Source organism: Drosophila yakuba, chromosome 2R, assembly GCF_016746365.2.
Source record: "Drosophila yakuba strain Tai18E2 chromosome 2R, Prin_Dyak_Tai18E2_2.1, whole genome shotgun sequence".
NCBI classification, from domain to species: domain Eukaryota; kingdom Metazoa; phylum Arthropoda; class Insecta; order Diptera; family Drosophilidae; genus Drosophila; species Drosophila yakuba.
The window spans coordinates 2,606,483-2,618,921 of record NC_052528.2 but is presented as its reverse complement, the minus strand read 5'-3'; the positions used below and the strand labels follow the sequence as shown (position 1 = coordinate 2,618,921).

Below are 12,439 nucleotides of genomic sequence, written 5' to 3'. Positions count from 1 at the left end.
ATCTTGATCAAGAAAATATATACTTAAAATGGTCGGCAAGGCTTACTTCTGCCTGTTACATACTTTATAACGAATACAGTACTCAAACATATCGGCCTAAGGTAGGCCGATTTTTGTTACGATTATGGAAAAACAATCTCTCCACACCCTTTACACCCGACGTCTTTATTATGAATTCCTTTTAGATATTTTATTTGAAAAATTAATTTACTTACACCTTATTAAGGCTTCCTAGGAAGGGGCATCCAATTTGTACGGCCACCGCCGAATAACGTGTGTAGAGCTTTTGACTGAGCTGAAAGTTTTTTGAACCGTATTGCTGAACGTTAAAAAATAGTGTTTCACGCCCTCCAAGCACTGCCTTGTCCTCACCGCCTTCTGCAATTAGTTTAATTCCGGCTTCTACAGAATCAATAAAAAATCCTTGAGGGTCATTGAGCTCCTGCTGCCTCATCAGAGCATAAAGCTGACGAAACAGTTCTGTCCCATTTTCCAACATCTCCAATGAACTGCTTTCCTTCTCAACATATAGCCGGTAACCATCATGAATCATCGCTGCTTGCAGGCTCTGAAGAGTATTAATTGGTGGCTCGCGAGCAGGCCTCGCAAACTGGCTTGTTAGTTGAGCTGAATATACATCGGCCAAAACATAAGTCGCGGCTATCCAGTATACTATGGTCAAAAACTTGGCTCGGTATCCGTTATGTAGTTCATTGCAAGCTGATAAAATTAAAAAATTTCTAAAATCAATTTAATGTTGGAATATTCCTATAAGGTATATATATTCTTGAACAGGATCAATAGCATAGTCGATTTGTATGAACGTCGAGATCTCAGGAACTATAAAAGCTTACGTTTGTTAAAGATCTTTTATTTTGTTTTCATTTTATTCTTCTTTTTCCCTATTACTATCAATATGACAAACAATTTGAAACGGAGTATCGGATAGTAGGTGAACTCGATTTTAGCATTCCCTCTTGTTTTTATTTCTGTTTCTCGTATGGTCTCGTAGCTCTACATCTAATCTAAACTTAATCTCTTAAACTCATCCATGTTTTACATGGTTTTAATTCTTCTTAAAGAATTATATTACAACGAACTAGAGTACTCCGGGCCAATAGAAAAATCTTGTAATTCCTGTATGGTCTCCTTGTCGTCTTGATATTTCGAATTACGACATGATTGATTCTATATGACTTTTGTCATTTTTCTCTAATTATTTAAAATATATTTTTGCCAATATTTTTGGTTAGTCTTGTAGATATCTCTCAATTTGCCAAAAAACTATTTGCCACGCCAAAACTGTCTGTCTTGAAAGTCTTCTTTGCACTTCCACAAGCTAAGTAACGGGTATCAGATAGTCGGGGACATGGGACATGGCCAAATCGACTCGGCTATTGATCCTGATCAAGAATATATATACTTTATATGGTCGGAAACGCTTCCTTCTGCCTGTTACATACTTTTCAACGAATCTAGTATACCCTTTTACTCTTTGAGTAACGGGTATAAAAATGTTTTGATTTTTTTAAATTTTTTTTAGTAGTTTGTTAAAAATCTATTGCTTTGCAAAAAAATGTTTTGCCACGCCCTTTCTTACGCCCAAAGTTGCCACGCCCACACTTTTTAAAAATGTTTTGATATTTTTTCACATTTTTGTTAGTCTTGTAGATATCTCTCTAATTGACATAAAAATTTTGGCACGCCCACTCTAACGACCACAAGCCGCCAACAATTGTCAGTGTTTAAATTTCTCCTTTGCACTTAAACTAGCTAAGTAACGGGTATCATTCCTTCCACGTTCCAATCAAACGTTCTGATTAGACCTCTTTTGGAGATCTCCATCGGTCCACGTGATCTAAGTGTTACCAGTAATTTGTCTCCCTTATCAATTTGATTAAAATATCCGTCTTCACTCAACACTGTGTCCAACTACAGTTCTCTGTATGGTTCCTTTGACAATATCGTTTCTATTAAACTTCTAAATGCCTTTGCCAATTTGAGCTTCTTCAATTTTCTGTTCAAACATGGCTGAGAGCATGCCTCATCTTTGATTCTGATTGTTGTTCTATTTTGTAGTCATAGTCTTGTTAAAACATTGCCCATCAACCATTCTTAACGGACCGTTTTTTGTATCACCTTCGTGGCGAATCTGTGACGACTTTGATCTTTATTTTCAGGACATGCGAGTGCACGAGACAATGCTGCAATGACTGCTAGGACTTCCAGTTCGAAATGAGTGATATTTTTCCTCAAACGGTTTTGTCTTTCGACTCAGTTAAATAACGGGATACATACATGTAAATCGCCGTCTTCTTTATCCTTTCGAAACCGTTCTGAGCCGAAACCAAAATTAGACAAGTTCTTATGTATCTATGGTTTAATGATCAAAGCTACTTTTAACTGTTCAAATGAAACATTCTGAATTCGATATCTTTGCTCAAAAGGTCTGATGAAGGTTCAGCTATAACCGTATTTTCATCAACAAACTTCCTAATATATGACGTTGATCCAAGAAATCCTTGTATAGCCTTTCGATCAGACGTTACGGGAAAGTTTGTTACAGCTTGCGTCTCTTAATTGCTTGGTGTAATAGAACCGATTTTGATGTTGTAACCAAGAAAATCAACCCTGATCATTAAAAAGTTGTCCCTCACATTTTGATTGCTCGACTTGCGATTGTCGCATCAAAAATTTTTCTGTCCATTTTATTTTGCTACGAGGAGGGGCGTACTTTAAAGCAATGGGCTTGATACTTTTTTACCAAGCCATATCTGCTCAGTGTAAGCAGTACGTCGAGCATGCTGAATCACTGGTATTTCATCAATAAGCAAGATTTTCATCTCAACAGAACAATGAACATTTCTTTTTTTATATATTATATATTATTACAACAACAAGTCTACATCAAGCTGGCATGATGTTTGTTCAAAAGATAACTTTCAAACTCTGAAATGAGCTCATCAATTGCAAGCTCATGCATGAACTTCGGTCCTAATCTCCATTCTGGACCTTTTTAAGTCTTGTCACCTGCCTGTCTGATCTTGGTATGAGCTGGGTACCATCTTTTGCGATTTTTATGTCTACTATTAGTAGAAATGTTCTACCAAAAATCGCATCAAATTTCATACCTTGGTTGGCTATAACTTGGAATTCTACGTTCAGATATATGCCATATATTTAAACGGGGATTGTTATACTTTCGAAAGTTATGATTTGATTGTCAAACAAATTTCTGTCAAACAATTTTCCCTTCCCGTCAGGTTTCTTTTTCATAACTTTAAATTAATGCTTCAAAGTAGTTTTAAAGATCTGCTCCAGTATTGTGGGTTTCATATCGCCAGTGATCTGTAAGATTCGCCACCGGAAGAACAGAAAGGAGCGCGCGGTACACATCAGCGACCTTAAGCACCAGGATCTGGAAGAGAATGATGTCAAGGACGTGGATGCGAATCCTCCAGGAGAAAACATGGAAAGTATGCAGTAGAGCCAACTGTACCCGAGAATGGACGGGGCCAGTCATCCGTTTAAGAGTCAGTCCAAATGGAGACATTCCACGAGCAAATCGGAATACTGCGTCCCAACATGCCTAAAGTCGACTGTTTATGCGTCTGGCCACCGCCAGAGTCTACAGCCCCAACCCTAATCCAACTTACCGGCAAAGTATTGTTTATAGTCATCAAAGCTTAGGGAAGGGGGCGCCTCAATCACAAGGCGGTCGATCGCCACTCGATGGGCAAAGATATCGGAACTAGCAGCACCTGACGGGTCACACTACAGAAATCCTTTTTTTTTTATTAAGGCATACAGGGAAATCTTGGAGCCCCTTTGTGTCCCTCTTTTCTAATAATTCAGCCCATTTGGGCTATAGTTAGCTTTTTCTTGTTACGGCCTGCTGATTTTGATGGGGCAAGGCCGGCTAGCCAGTCATCAACAGGGCGGATTCTTCCCCTGTGCCCACAGGTCGCACCATAAATTCCACTCGGCATGGAATCCACAAAAACAACAAAGAAACATCAACAGAAACTACAAGTAAAGGACTAATACCGGACGACACGACGCAGATTTGGGTCTTCGATGGAAAGGACCCTGACGCACCCATCCCTACCAAGGATCCGTCTATTTCCCATTTGAGGATCTCCCTGGCATGTGGTTCATCGGCTTCCTCCAGGTTATCGGCTTATCCGTTCATCTTTCCCCCCCTAATTAATACACTCTAGCAATTCATCGTTATAATTTTTACTTATTTAAATATTCAATTATACTAAATAACATTTTTCAAATTTTCCAAAATTTTAGGCTTCCATCGCCCTGGGCCAAAGCAAATACGATACAAAAAAAAAAAAAAAAAAGGACGACGAAAGAGCGGGAGAGGACAACAAAGACGCGAAACTACTGCACGGGCATTGACATATAAATATATATAAATTAATAAAATTAATAAACCCTCATTTCACTTCACAATTCCTGCCTACATGGAGCTCCAAGGAGGATCAGGGGCTGAGACGGGTCAGGTGGTTATTTATGAAAGGTCCATACCCCTACACAGGATCGGCCTGGTCTTCTCGAAGGTCGTATCTCAAGATTTAGATTTAATTTGGCTTGGACTCAGCGCGATTTAATTATACATAAATTATTGGTTATTTATATCATATTTATAATTTTTTTATCATCGTTTACGTGTTTTAGGTTTTTTTGTCTGTCAAACAAATATTTGTGTGTTTGTTTAGGGAATGCTAAACGCCACTAAAATAAATAAATAAATAATTACACACGGACGAATATTTTACATAATTTTAACACGGGCACATAAATAAGTTAAATAAATAAATAAATAACGATTAATAAATAAATGGAAATAAATACATAGATGCGAATAAATAAGCCGGATTAAATAAATAAATAAATAATTATAAATAAATAATTATTCTAAATTTTTTTTTTTTTGGCCGAGCTTCTCCCGGGTGTTTGGCTTGGTCCTCGGCGGGATTTTAGGTTGGAATCCACCACGGGTTCCAGAAAAGGTCTTCCCGGGTCCAAACTGTGGATATCCCGGGGTCAAGAAAATGCCTGTATACCCTCTGCAACCCAGATATATAAATATAATGTCTATGCCCTCTCGGAACGGACTCACATTTATTTTTCACTTCCGGCTGCCGGGTCTTCCTGTTCTGCTCCCGTCCTGCTCCCGTCGATCTCCGGATAGGGTTAAATTATCTGAATTTCCCTATACCAACAATAAAAAAAACATCACTAAACGTTTCCTCGGAGCTTTCACCTCCGGTAGACCGACCGCACTCACACGTTTATGTGTGCCACCGATTTTAAAATACGGCCGTTAGATTAGTTAGTTCGCGGCAGCGGGTCGTCCGATTCCCAAATTTCCTCTGGCCCACATGGCGGTCACCTCGCCCTATTTATGGGCTCGGCTCTGCCGGTTCCCTTTCCTATTCTTTTGCTTCCTCCTTTCCCTTCACATAGGTCGAGAACCGACTTCAAGGCCAATGCCAGTGCTCATTTCCCGTCTTAGTGTGGGTGGATGCACTTCGTCGGTGTTCTCCTCTCTCCACATACCATCCACACTTCCCCTTTCTTGGGTGTGGACGGTAGGGGGCGCTCTACATACATCCCACTTTCCCCTTCTCCTCTTGGGACTGCCAACCTCGCCTTAGGTGCTCATTCCAGACGATATTTCTTTCGCCCGCGGCTATCGATCACCGTCAGAATGCAACACCTCGCCAATCGAATAGGGAGGGGAATATTCGCGAGCATTCCACACCAACACGTAAACAAACAAATTATGGAAACAAAAAACTCGGACACGCTCCGCGGTGTTCACCCGGCGATCGGCCCTTGCCCCATTGCTCCTGGGTTACCCCAACGTAGGCCACACCCACGGTAAGCATCCTGCTTTGTCTCTATCTTGAGCGTGTCGTTCTTCCCTTACAGCCGCAGGTCTTTCGCATGGTAGATGCCAATAGGTTTCCCCGCCAGGTCCTCCAACTCGAACATGTTGTTCCCGACCGGCCTCCTGATTCGGCATCTCGCGAACTTCCGGGCGAACTTGGCGTTGTAATTCTTCCCGAAATCGCTCAGGGTGAAGTTACGCCGGAACACTTCTTGGCCTGGTTTCACGTGGAACTCACGGGCGCGTTTGTTGTATTGCCGGCTGCTCCGCTCGTAGGCCTGATGCAAGTGTTGGCGGATACGTTCGCGGATGATGTCTCTCTTGTTCTGCGAGTTCAACGCAACTACCTCATGATCCGTCATTGACCGCAGTTTCCTGGCCAGATTGTAGCAGCTGCCGTGGAGGTACATCTGCTGCCCGAATACCGCGAAGAACGGCGTAACGCCTGTCGCTTCGTGGACAGAGTTCCTTATCGCGACTTCGATTTCCGGCAGATAAGCGTCCCAGTCCCGGTGGTCCTGCTCCAAATATGTCCGGATTGCGGCCAGTACTGTCCGGTTTACCCGCTCTGCAGCGTTGCTTTGCGGCGAGTACACTGCCGTCCGCATATGCTGGACCCCGTACGCCTCCATCATCTCCTGAAAAGCTTTGGCAGTGAATTGCTTCCCATTGTCGGAGTGGATTACCTCCGGCACTCCAAACTTGAAAAACACCTCCTGCACCAGGAACTCGATGACGTTGGACGTTGTGGCTTCGTTCATGGCCTTCAGGAATGTGAATTTGGAGAAATGGTCTGCTACTACAAATATCCAGGCCTTTCCTCGCTTGGATCTTGGATATTTGCCTAGGAAATCTATGTAGAGTTTCTGGAATGGTCTCTCCGTCACCACTTCCTGCCCTATCCCGACCTGTGTGCGGTAATTTGGAGCCTTCGACTCCTTGCATTGGATGCATTGCCCCACAAAGTCTCGGACTTGAGTCGTCATCTTCGGCCAGTAATATTGCCGCTGGAGTCGCTGCAGCGTCTTCCTTACGCCTCCGTGTCCTGACGTCGGTTCGTCGTGGGCCGTCGCGATCAGGCCAGCTGTGAGCGAGGCTGGGATCCACAGCTTCCAAGACCCTCCTTCGACTTCCTCCTCCAATCTGTCGAATCCGCTGCGTTTGAAGATGAGGTTCCCTTCCACTCGGACATCCGGCAGTCGATCCTGATTCTCCAGAATCTCATCCCGAATCTCTTTGTACTCCTCAGATTCGAACTCCGTCGTGGCGAACCCGAGAGCATCGTCGGCATCCAGCTTCAGCTCCTCTACGCATCTGGACAGCGTGTCGGCCACAACGTTTTCGGATCCCTTCCGGTGCGCTATCTGGAAGTCGAAGCTCTGCAACCTGAGTGACCATCGTGCCAGGCGCCCACTAAGGTGTTTCATGGTCATCAGCCACTTCAGACTGGCGTGGTCGGTGATGACCGTGAACTGTATCAGTTCCACGTAGGGCCGGAACTTTTCGATGGCAAGTACGGCTGCCAAGCACTCCTTCTCCGTCACAGAATAATTTATCTGATGTTTGTTTAGCTTTGCGGAGAAGAAGGCAATCGGACGTTCGTTCTTTTCCTCGTCGTATTGGAACAGGACTGCTCCAACTCCATAGTGCGACGCGTCGCACTGGACAACGAACGGCCTTCTAAAATCGGCGTGAACCAAGACAGGAGCCGAGGTAAGTGCCGTCTTTAGAGCCTGTATCGCGTCCTTGGCCTCGTCGTTCAGCACTAATCGGGTGTTCTTTCCTTTTTTCAGTGCGTCGGTGAGCGGGGCCGCCATGGTCGCGAAGTCCTTGATGAACCGGCGGTACCATCCCGCTGTTCCCAGGAAGCTTCATAACTCCTTCACCGATTTCGGCTCCGGAATCTTTTGGATTGCGACGATCCTGTCCCCATCCATCCGAAGTGTCCCTCCACCGATTATGAACCCGAGGTATTTCAACGCCCTGTAGCAAAATTTTGATTTTTTTAAACCTATCGTCAAATTCGCTTTTTTCAGGCATTCCGCTACCAACCGGAGATACTTTAGATGGGTCTCGAAGTCTGGAGCGATGATTAGCAGGTCGTCCAGGTACACAAAGACGTTCGATCTCAACCGCGCTGGAATCACCTTGTCCATCAGTCGACATAGCCGCTGCGCCGCATTGCACAGGCCAAACGGCATCATGGCGAACTGGTACAAGGGCCTCCCCGCAACCGTAAACGCTGTATATGGACGGCTTTCAGGATCCAACTCCACCTGCCAGAATGCGAGTTTCAAGTCGACGCTTGAAATATAGTAGGTCTGCTCGATTCTGGACAGGATTCCCTCGATGCATGGCAGCGGATAAGCATCCTTCATGGTGAGGTTGTTCAGCTACCGTGCGTCTAAGCAGAACCTATTTTTGTCCGGCCTTCGCACCACTGTCGTGCGGTTACTCCACGGACTCTCGCTGACCTCGATCACGCCCAGCTCCAGCATTTTGTCGATTTCGGCCCACACAATCTCCTGCATCGCTGGCGACTGTGGATAATGCCGATCCTTAAACGGCTCTGCGCCTTCCACGAGCTGGATCCGATGTGTCTCCACCGATGTCTTACCCAGACCGACGTCCTCGAACGCTAGGAACTCTTTCTTTACCGCGTCTAACCGATTTTTGTCTTCTTCTTGCAGGTTCCACTCCTCGATTACAGACTCTTTACCGGCTTTGCCATCCAGCCACGGATTTGTTGCGTCGCACAATTCCTCCACGTTCGCCTTCGGTTTCGTTGCTGGTATCTCTCCGAGGATAGCCGGTGCCAACGCGAATTTCCTCCAGAAATCGATCCCAAGGTATAGCTCTTGCTCCAGGTACGGGCATACGTAAAAGGTAAGTACCTTTTCCACTCCCTTAAATTCTACCGGAACGTGAACTCGACCCACCGGTTCCGAACCTCAAGGTACTTCTGCATCCGTTCCTCCGCTGGTAAGTATCTCAGCTTATTGCTATTCTTAATGACGATTTTATTACTCTCTACTATAGGTTTAATTATTGGTGGCTTCGGCGGAAGGTTTACTGTCGGTTGGACCTGTACTTCGAGCGCGGGTCTCCCACCTTTCCGGCGCTCGTCCTCCCGTTTCCCGCACATACCGGGCAGTTCGGTGTGATCACCTCTGGCTTCCCGCAGCGGTAGCAGAAGATCTTCCGCTCCGACGATGTGCAGTCACGGAATCCGTGGTCCGGCTGCCCGCAGTTCCAGCCACTAATTCGCTGCCTTGAAACTTCCTCGATGTACGGCTCCGGCTCTCCCGCTTCGCCGTCGGATGACTCCATCGCCACTTCCTCCACCTGTCGTCCGCTCGACGGAAACTTGGCCGGCGCGCGGTATGAGGCTAGGCTGTCCCGCTCCCGCCTCATGAAGGCCTCCTCCACTTCGAGGCACTCCTCTCGCAGCTGGTCCACGCTGTACACCCTCAGGGCATAAACAAACCGGGCGACCTCGGCGGTAAGTCCCTTTTTAACTATGCGGATCATTTCCGCCTCCGGTATCGGTGCCAGCAGTCTGTTTCCCAGCCGCCGCATCGCTCGGAAATAATCCTCGACGGACTCGCCTGGCTGTTGCCGTCGATCTTGGAGTGCTCGTCTGCGCTCGAACTCGCCTCCGATGCCCCGGAACCTCGCCACCAGGTTCTCCTTGAGGTCCTCCCATGTCTGCGGAGGGCTCTCTTTGACATATTGCCAGTACCACTCTGCAGCCTGGCCTCGCATCAGCTGGTAGAAGCTACCCAGCACCTGGTCCCAGGAACACCGAGACTGCCGTTGCAGGTATTCCACGCGGAACACAAAGTCTTCCACGGCGAGCTTATTTTGGTCGCCGTCGAAGAAGATTTCCCACTTCTCGATCCTGACGCCTCTAACCGAATCTTCTCTCCTTTCAGGACCTCGGAGACCCTCCGTGCTACCACTTCTAGCCTCACACTCCGTCTGGAAACGCTGCTGCTCTCCCGGATATCCACCGGCGCCGACATTCCTCTCCGCGAGTACTTCGCTTGCTCTTGGAGGTTTGGGTGGAGACGTCCAAGGATTCTGTCCCTCTGGCCGGGTCTTGGGATATGCGCCCGTCGCCTCCTGGCATCCTCGTGCTCCTGCATGCTCGTGACCACCACTGGGGTCGCCTTGCATCGCCTGCTGCTGCATCGACTGCACGGCTGCTGCCGTTTGCTTCAGCGGCTGGACCACCTCGTTGATCATCGCCATCATCTCGAGGAAGCCTTGGCGAATCTCCTGTTGCAACGTCCGACTGACGTTGTCGGACATCGCCGCCCTGTGCGTCTCGTACGTCTGAGCCACCGCAACATTTATCGTCGACGCGATATCGCTCGGGATTCCCCGTGGGGGAGAGATTTCCCAGTTATCGCCGGCTGCACCGGCTGCACCGGCTGCGCCGCCTGCCGTGCCATCTTCCGCTCTGAGCTGCTGCCCTTCCGGCGGGGGGAGTTCTAGTTGTCATCTTATCAGCTCCGGACCGCAAGTTATATCTGCTAACCATGAACCTACTCTACCTGCTAATTTCTGTTCCTTACACTAAACACGCTTTCTTTTCCTTTTCTAGACGAAAACAACAAAGCCAAAAAACGGGAACTGAATTGGATAACAAAGGGGGGGGGGGGGGGGGGGGTGGAAAGGAGTGATGCCTAACCGGAGCCAACTTCCATATGCTTTCCTGCGTCTTTCCTCTGCGATCGAGTTGTATGCCATGGCGAGCTCCATCGGATCCTCTATCTTCTTCCTGGAAGATAGGGCATCGAGGGCGCTCACATATCTACTCTGCTTCATGTCCAGTTGCGCCGCGGATGCGCTTGCCAGTTCTTTGGCCGTCCCGGGTGCATCGCATGGTGAACCCTGTGTTCCCATGGGCCACCCGGAGACCAGCCATTCCCCCGCGCACATTCGCGCCGCAACCAGCAGAAGACTCTCCTACCGACTCATCCCATTGCGAGTCCTCCGTTCGCCACCAGGCACCGAACGGGTCGCAAAACTAGCTGGCGGTATCCGCCGCTAGCGACATACCCTTCGCTTGGAGGATCTCTACACTTTAGGTGAGTACAACGACAAAATTACTACAAATATGAACAATTACTTTGTGGTTTATTTTTTTCCAGCATCCCAGGTCTTTCCGCGGCGAGCAATTATGTTCGGCTTTTTGGATAGCCGACATAAGCCATCGCACGCGTTCCAACCTGGTCTGCCGGCACCACGTGGATTCCATTCCCCCACTGGATTTTTATTTTTATCTACTTTTCCGCGTATGGGCTCGAATGTCCTTATTAGACGACCTTCGCCACTCCATTCCTGGTTTAAGCATTGGGCGCCATTATGTTACGGCCTGCTGATTTTGATGGGGCAAGGCCGGCTAGCCAGTCATCAACAGGGCGGATTCTTCCCCTGTGCCCACAGGTCGCACCATAAATTCCACTCGGCATGGAATCCACAAAAACAACAAAGAAACATCAACAGAAACTACAAGTAAAGGACTAATACCGGACGACACGACGCAGATTTGGGTCTTCGATGGAAAGGACCCTGACGCACCCATCCCTACCAAGGATCCGTCTATTTCCCATTTGAGGATCTCCCTGGCATGTGGTTCATCGGCTTCCTCCAGGTTATCGGCTTATCCGTTCATCTTTCCCCCCCTAATTAATACACTCTAGCAATTCATCGTTATAATTTTTACTTATTTAAATATTCAATTATACTAAATAACATTTTTCAAATTTTCCAAAATTTTAGGCTTCCATCGCCCTGGGCCAAAGCAAATACGATACAAAAAAAAAAAAAAAAGGACGACGAAAGAGCGGGAGAGGACAACAAAGACGCGAAACTACTGCACGGGCATTGACATATAAATATATATAAATTAATAAAATTAATAAACCCTCATTTCACTTCACAATTCCTGCCTACATGGAGCTCCAAGGAGGATCAGGGGCTGAGACGGGTCAGGTGGTTATTTATGAAAGGTCCATACCCCTACACAGGATCGGCGTGGTCTTCTCGAAGGTCGTATCTCAAGATTTAGATTTAATTTGGCTTGGACTCAGCGCGATTTAATTATACATAAATTATTGGTTATTTATATCATATTTATAATTTTTTTATCATCGTTTACGTGTTTTAGGTTTTTTTGTCTGTCAAACAAATATTTGTGTGTTTGTTTAGGGCATGCTAAACGCCACTAAAATAAATAAATAAATAATTACACACGGACGAATATTTTACATAATTTTAACACGGGCACATAAATAAGTTAAATAAATAAATAAATAACGATTAATAAATAAATGGAAATAAATACATAGATGCGAATAAATAAGCCGGATTAAATAAATAATTATAAATAAATAATTATTCTAAATTTTTTTTTTTTTTTGGCCGAGCTTCTCCCGGGGGTTTGGCTTGGTCCTCGGCGGGATTTCAGGTTGGAATCCACCACGGGTTCCAGAAAAGGTCTCCCCGGGTCCAAACTGTGGA

At 46.3% G+C, this 12,439-nt stretch overlaps 2 protein-coding genes and 2 long non-coding RNA genes across 4 annotated transcripts; 3 read left to right on the top strand and 1 right to left on the bottom strand.

Moving 5' to 3' along the window:
* Positions 1–211: 211 nt before the first annotated feature.
* On the bottom strand, positions 212–2,843 carry LOC120321048 (ionotropic receptor 40a-like). The gene is made up of 2 exons (XM_043206933.1): positions 2,795–2,843; positions 212–720 (listed from the first exon to the last, which is right to left on the bottom strand). Exons 1-2 carry the CDS (start codon positions 2,841–2,843, stop codon positions 212–214), a joined length of 558 nt encoding a protein of 185 aa, XP_043062868.1.
* Positions 2,844–3,220: 377 nt separating this feature from the next.
* LOC120321085 lies at positions 3,221–4,451 on the top strand. Its single transcript, XR_005560629.1, has 2 exons — positions 3,221–4,171; positions 4,300–4,451. It is a non-coding gene; the product is annotated as an uncharacterized LOC120321085 (long non-coding RNA).
* A 2,996-nt stretch (positions 4,452–7,447) lies between these two features.
* LOC120321083 lies at positions 7,448–8,791 on the top strand. Its single transcript, XM_039372499.1, has 3 exons — positions 7,448–7,878; positions 7,945–8,016; positions 8,599–8,791. The coding sequence occupies exons 1-3, from the start codon at positions 7,724–7,726 to the stop codon at positions 8,789–8,791; spliced, it is 420 nt and encodes a 139-aa protein (XP_039228433.1). The 5' UTR covers positions 7,448–7,723.
* Positions 8,792–10,644: 1,853 nt separating this feature from the next.
* LOC120321084 lies at positions 10,645–11,848 on the top strand. The gene is made up of 3 exons (XR_005560628.1): positions 10,645–11,004; positions 11,068–11,570; positions 11,699–11,848. It is a non-coding gene; the product is annotated as an uncharacterized LOC120321084 (long non-coding RNA).
* Positions 11,849–12,439: the final 591 nt, after the last annotated feature.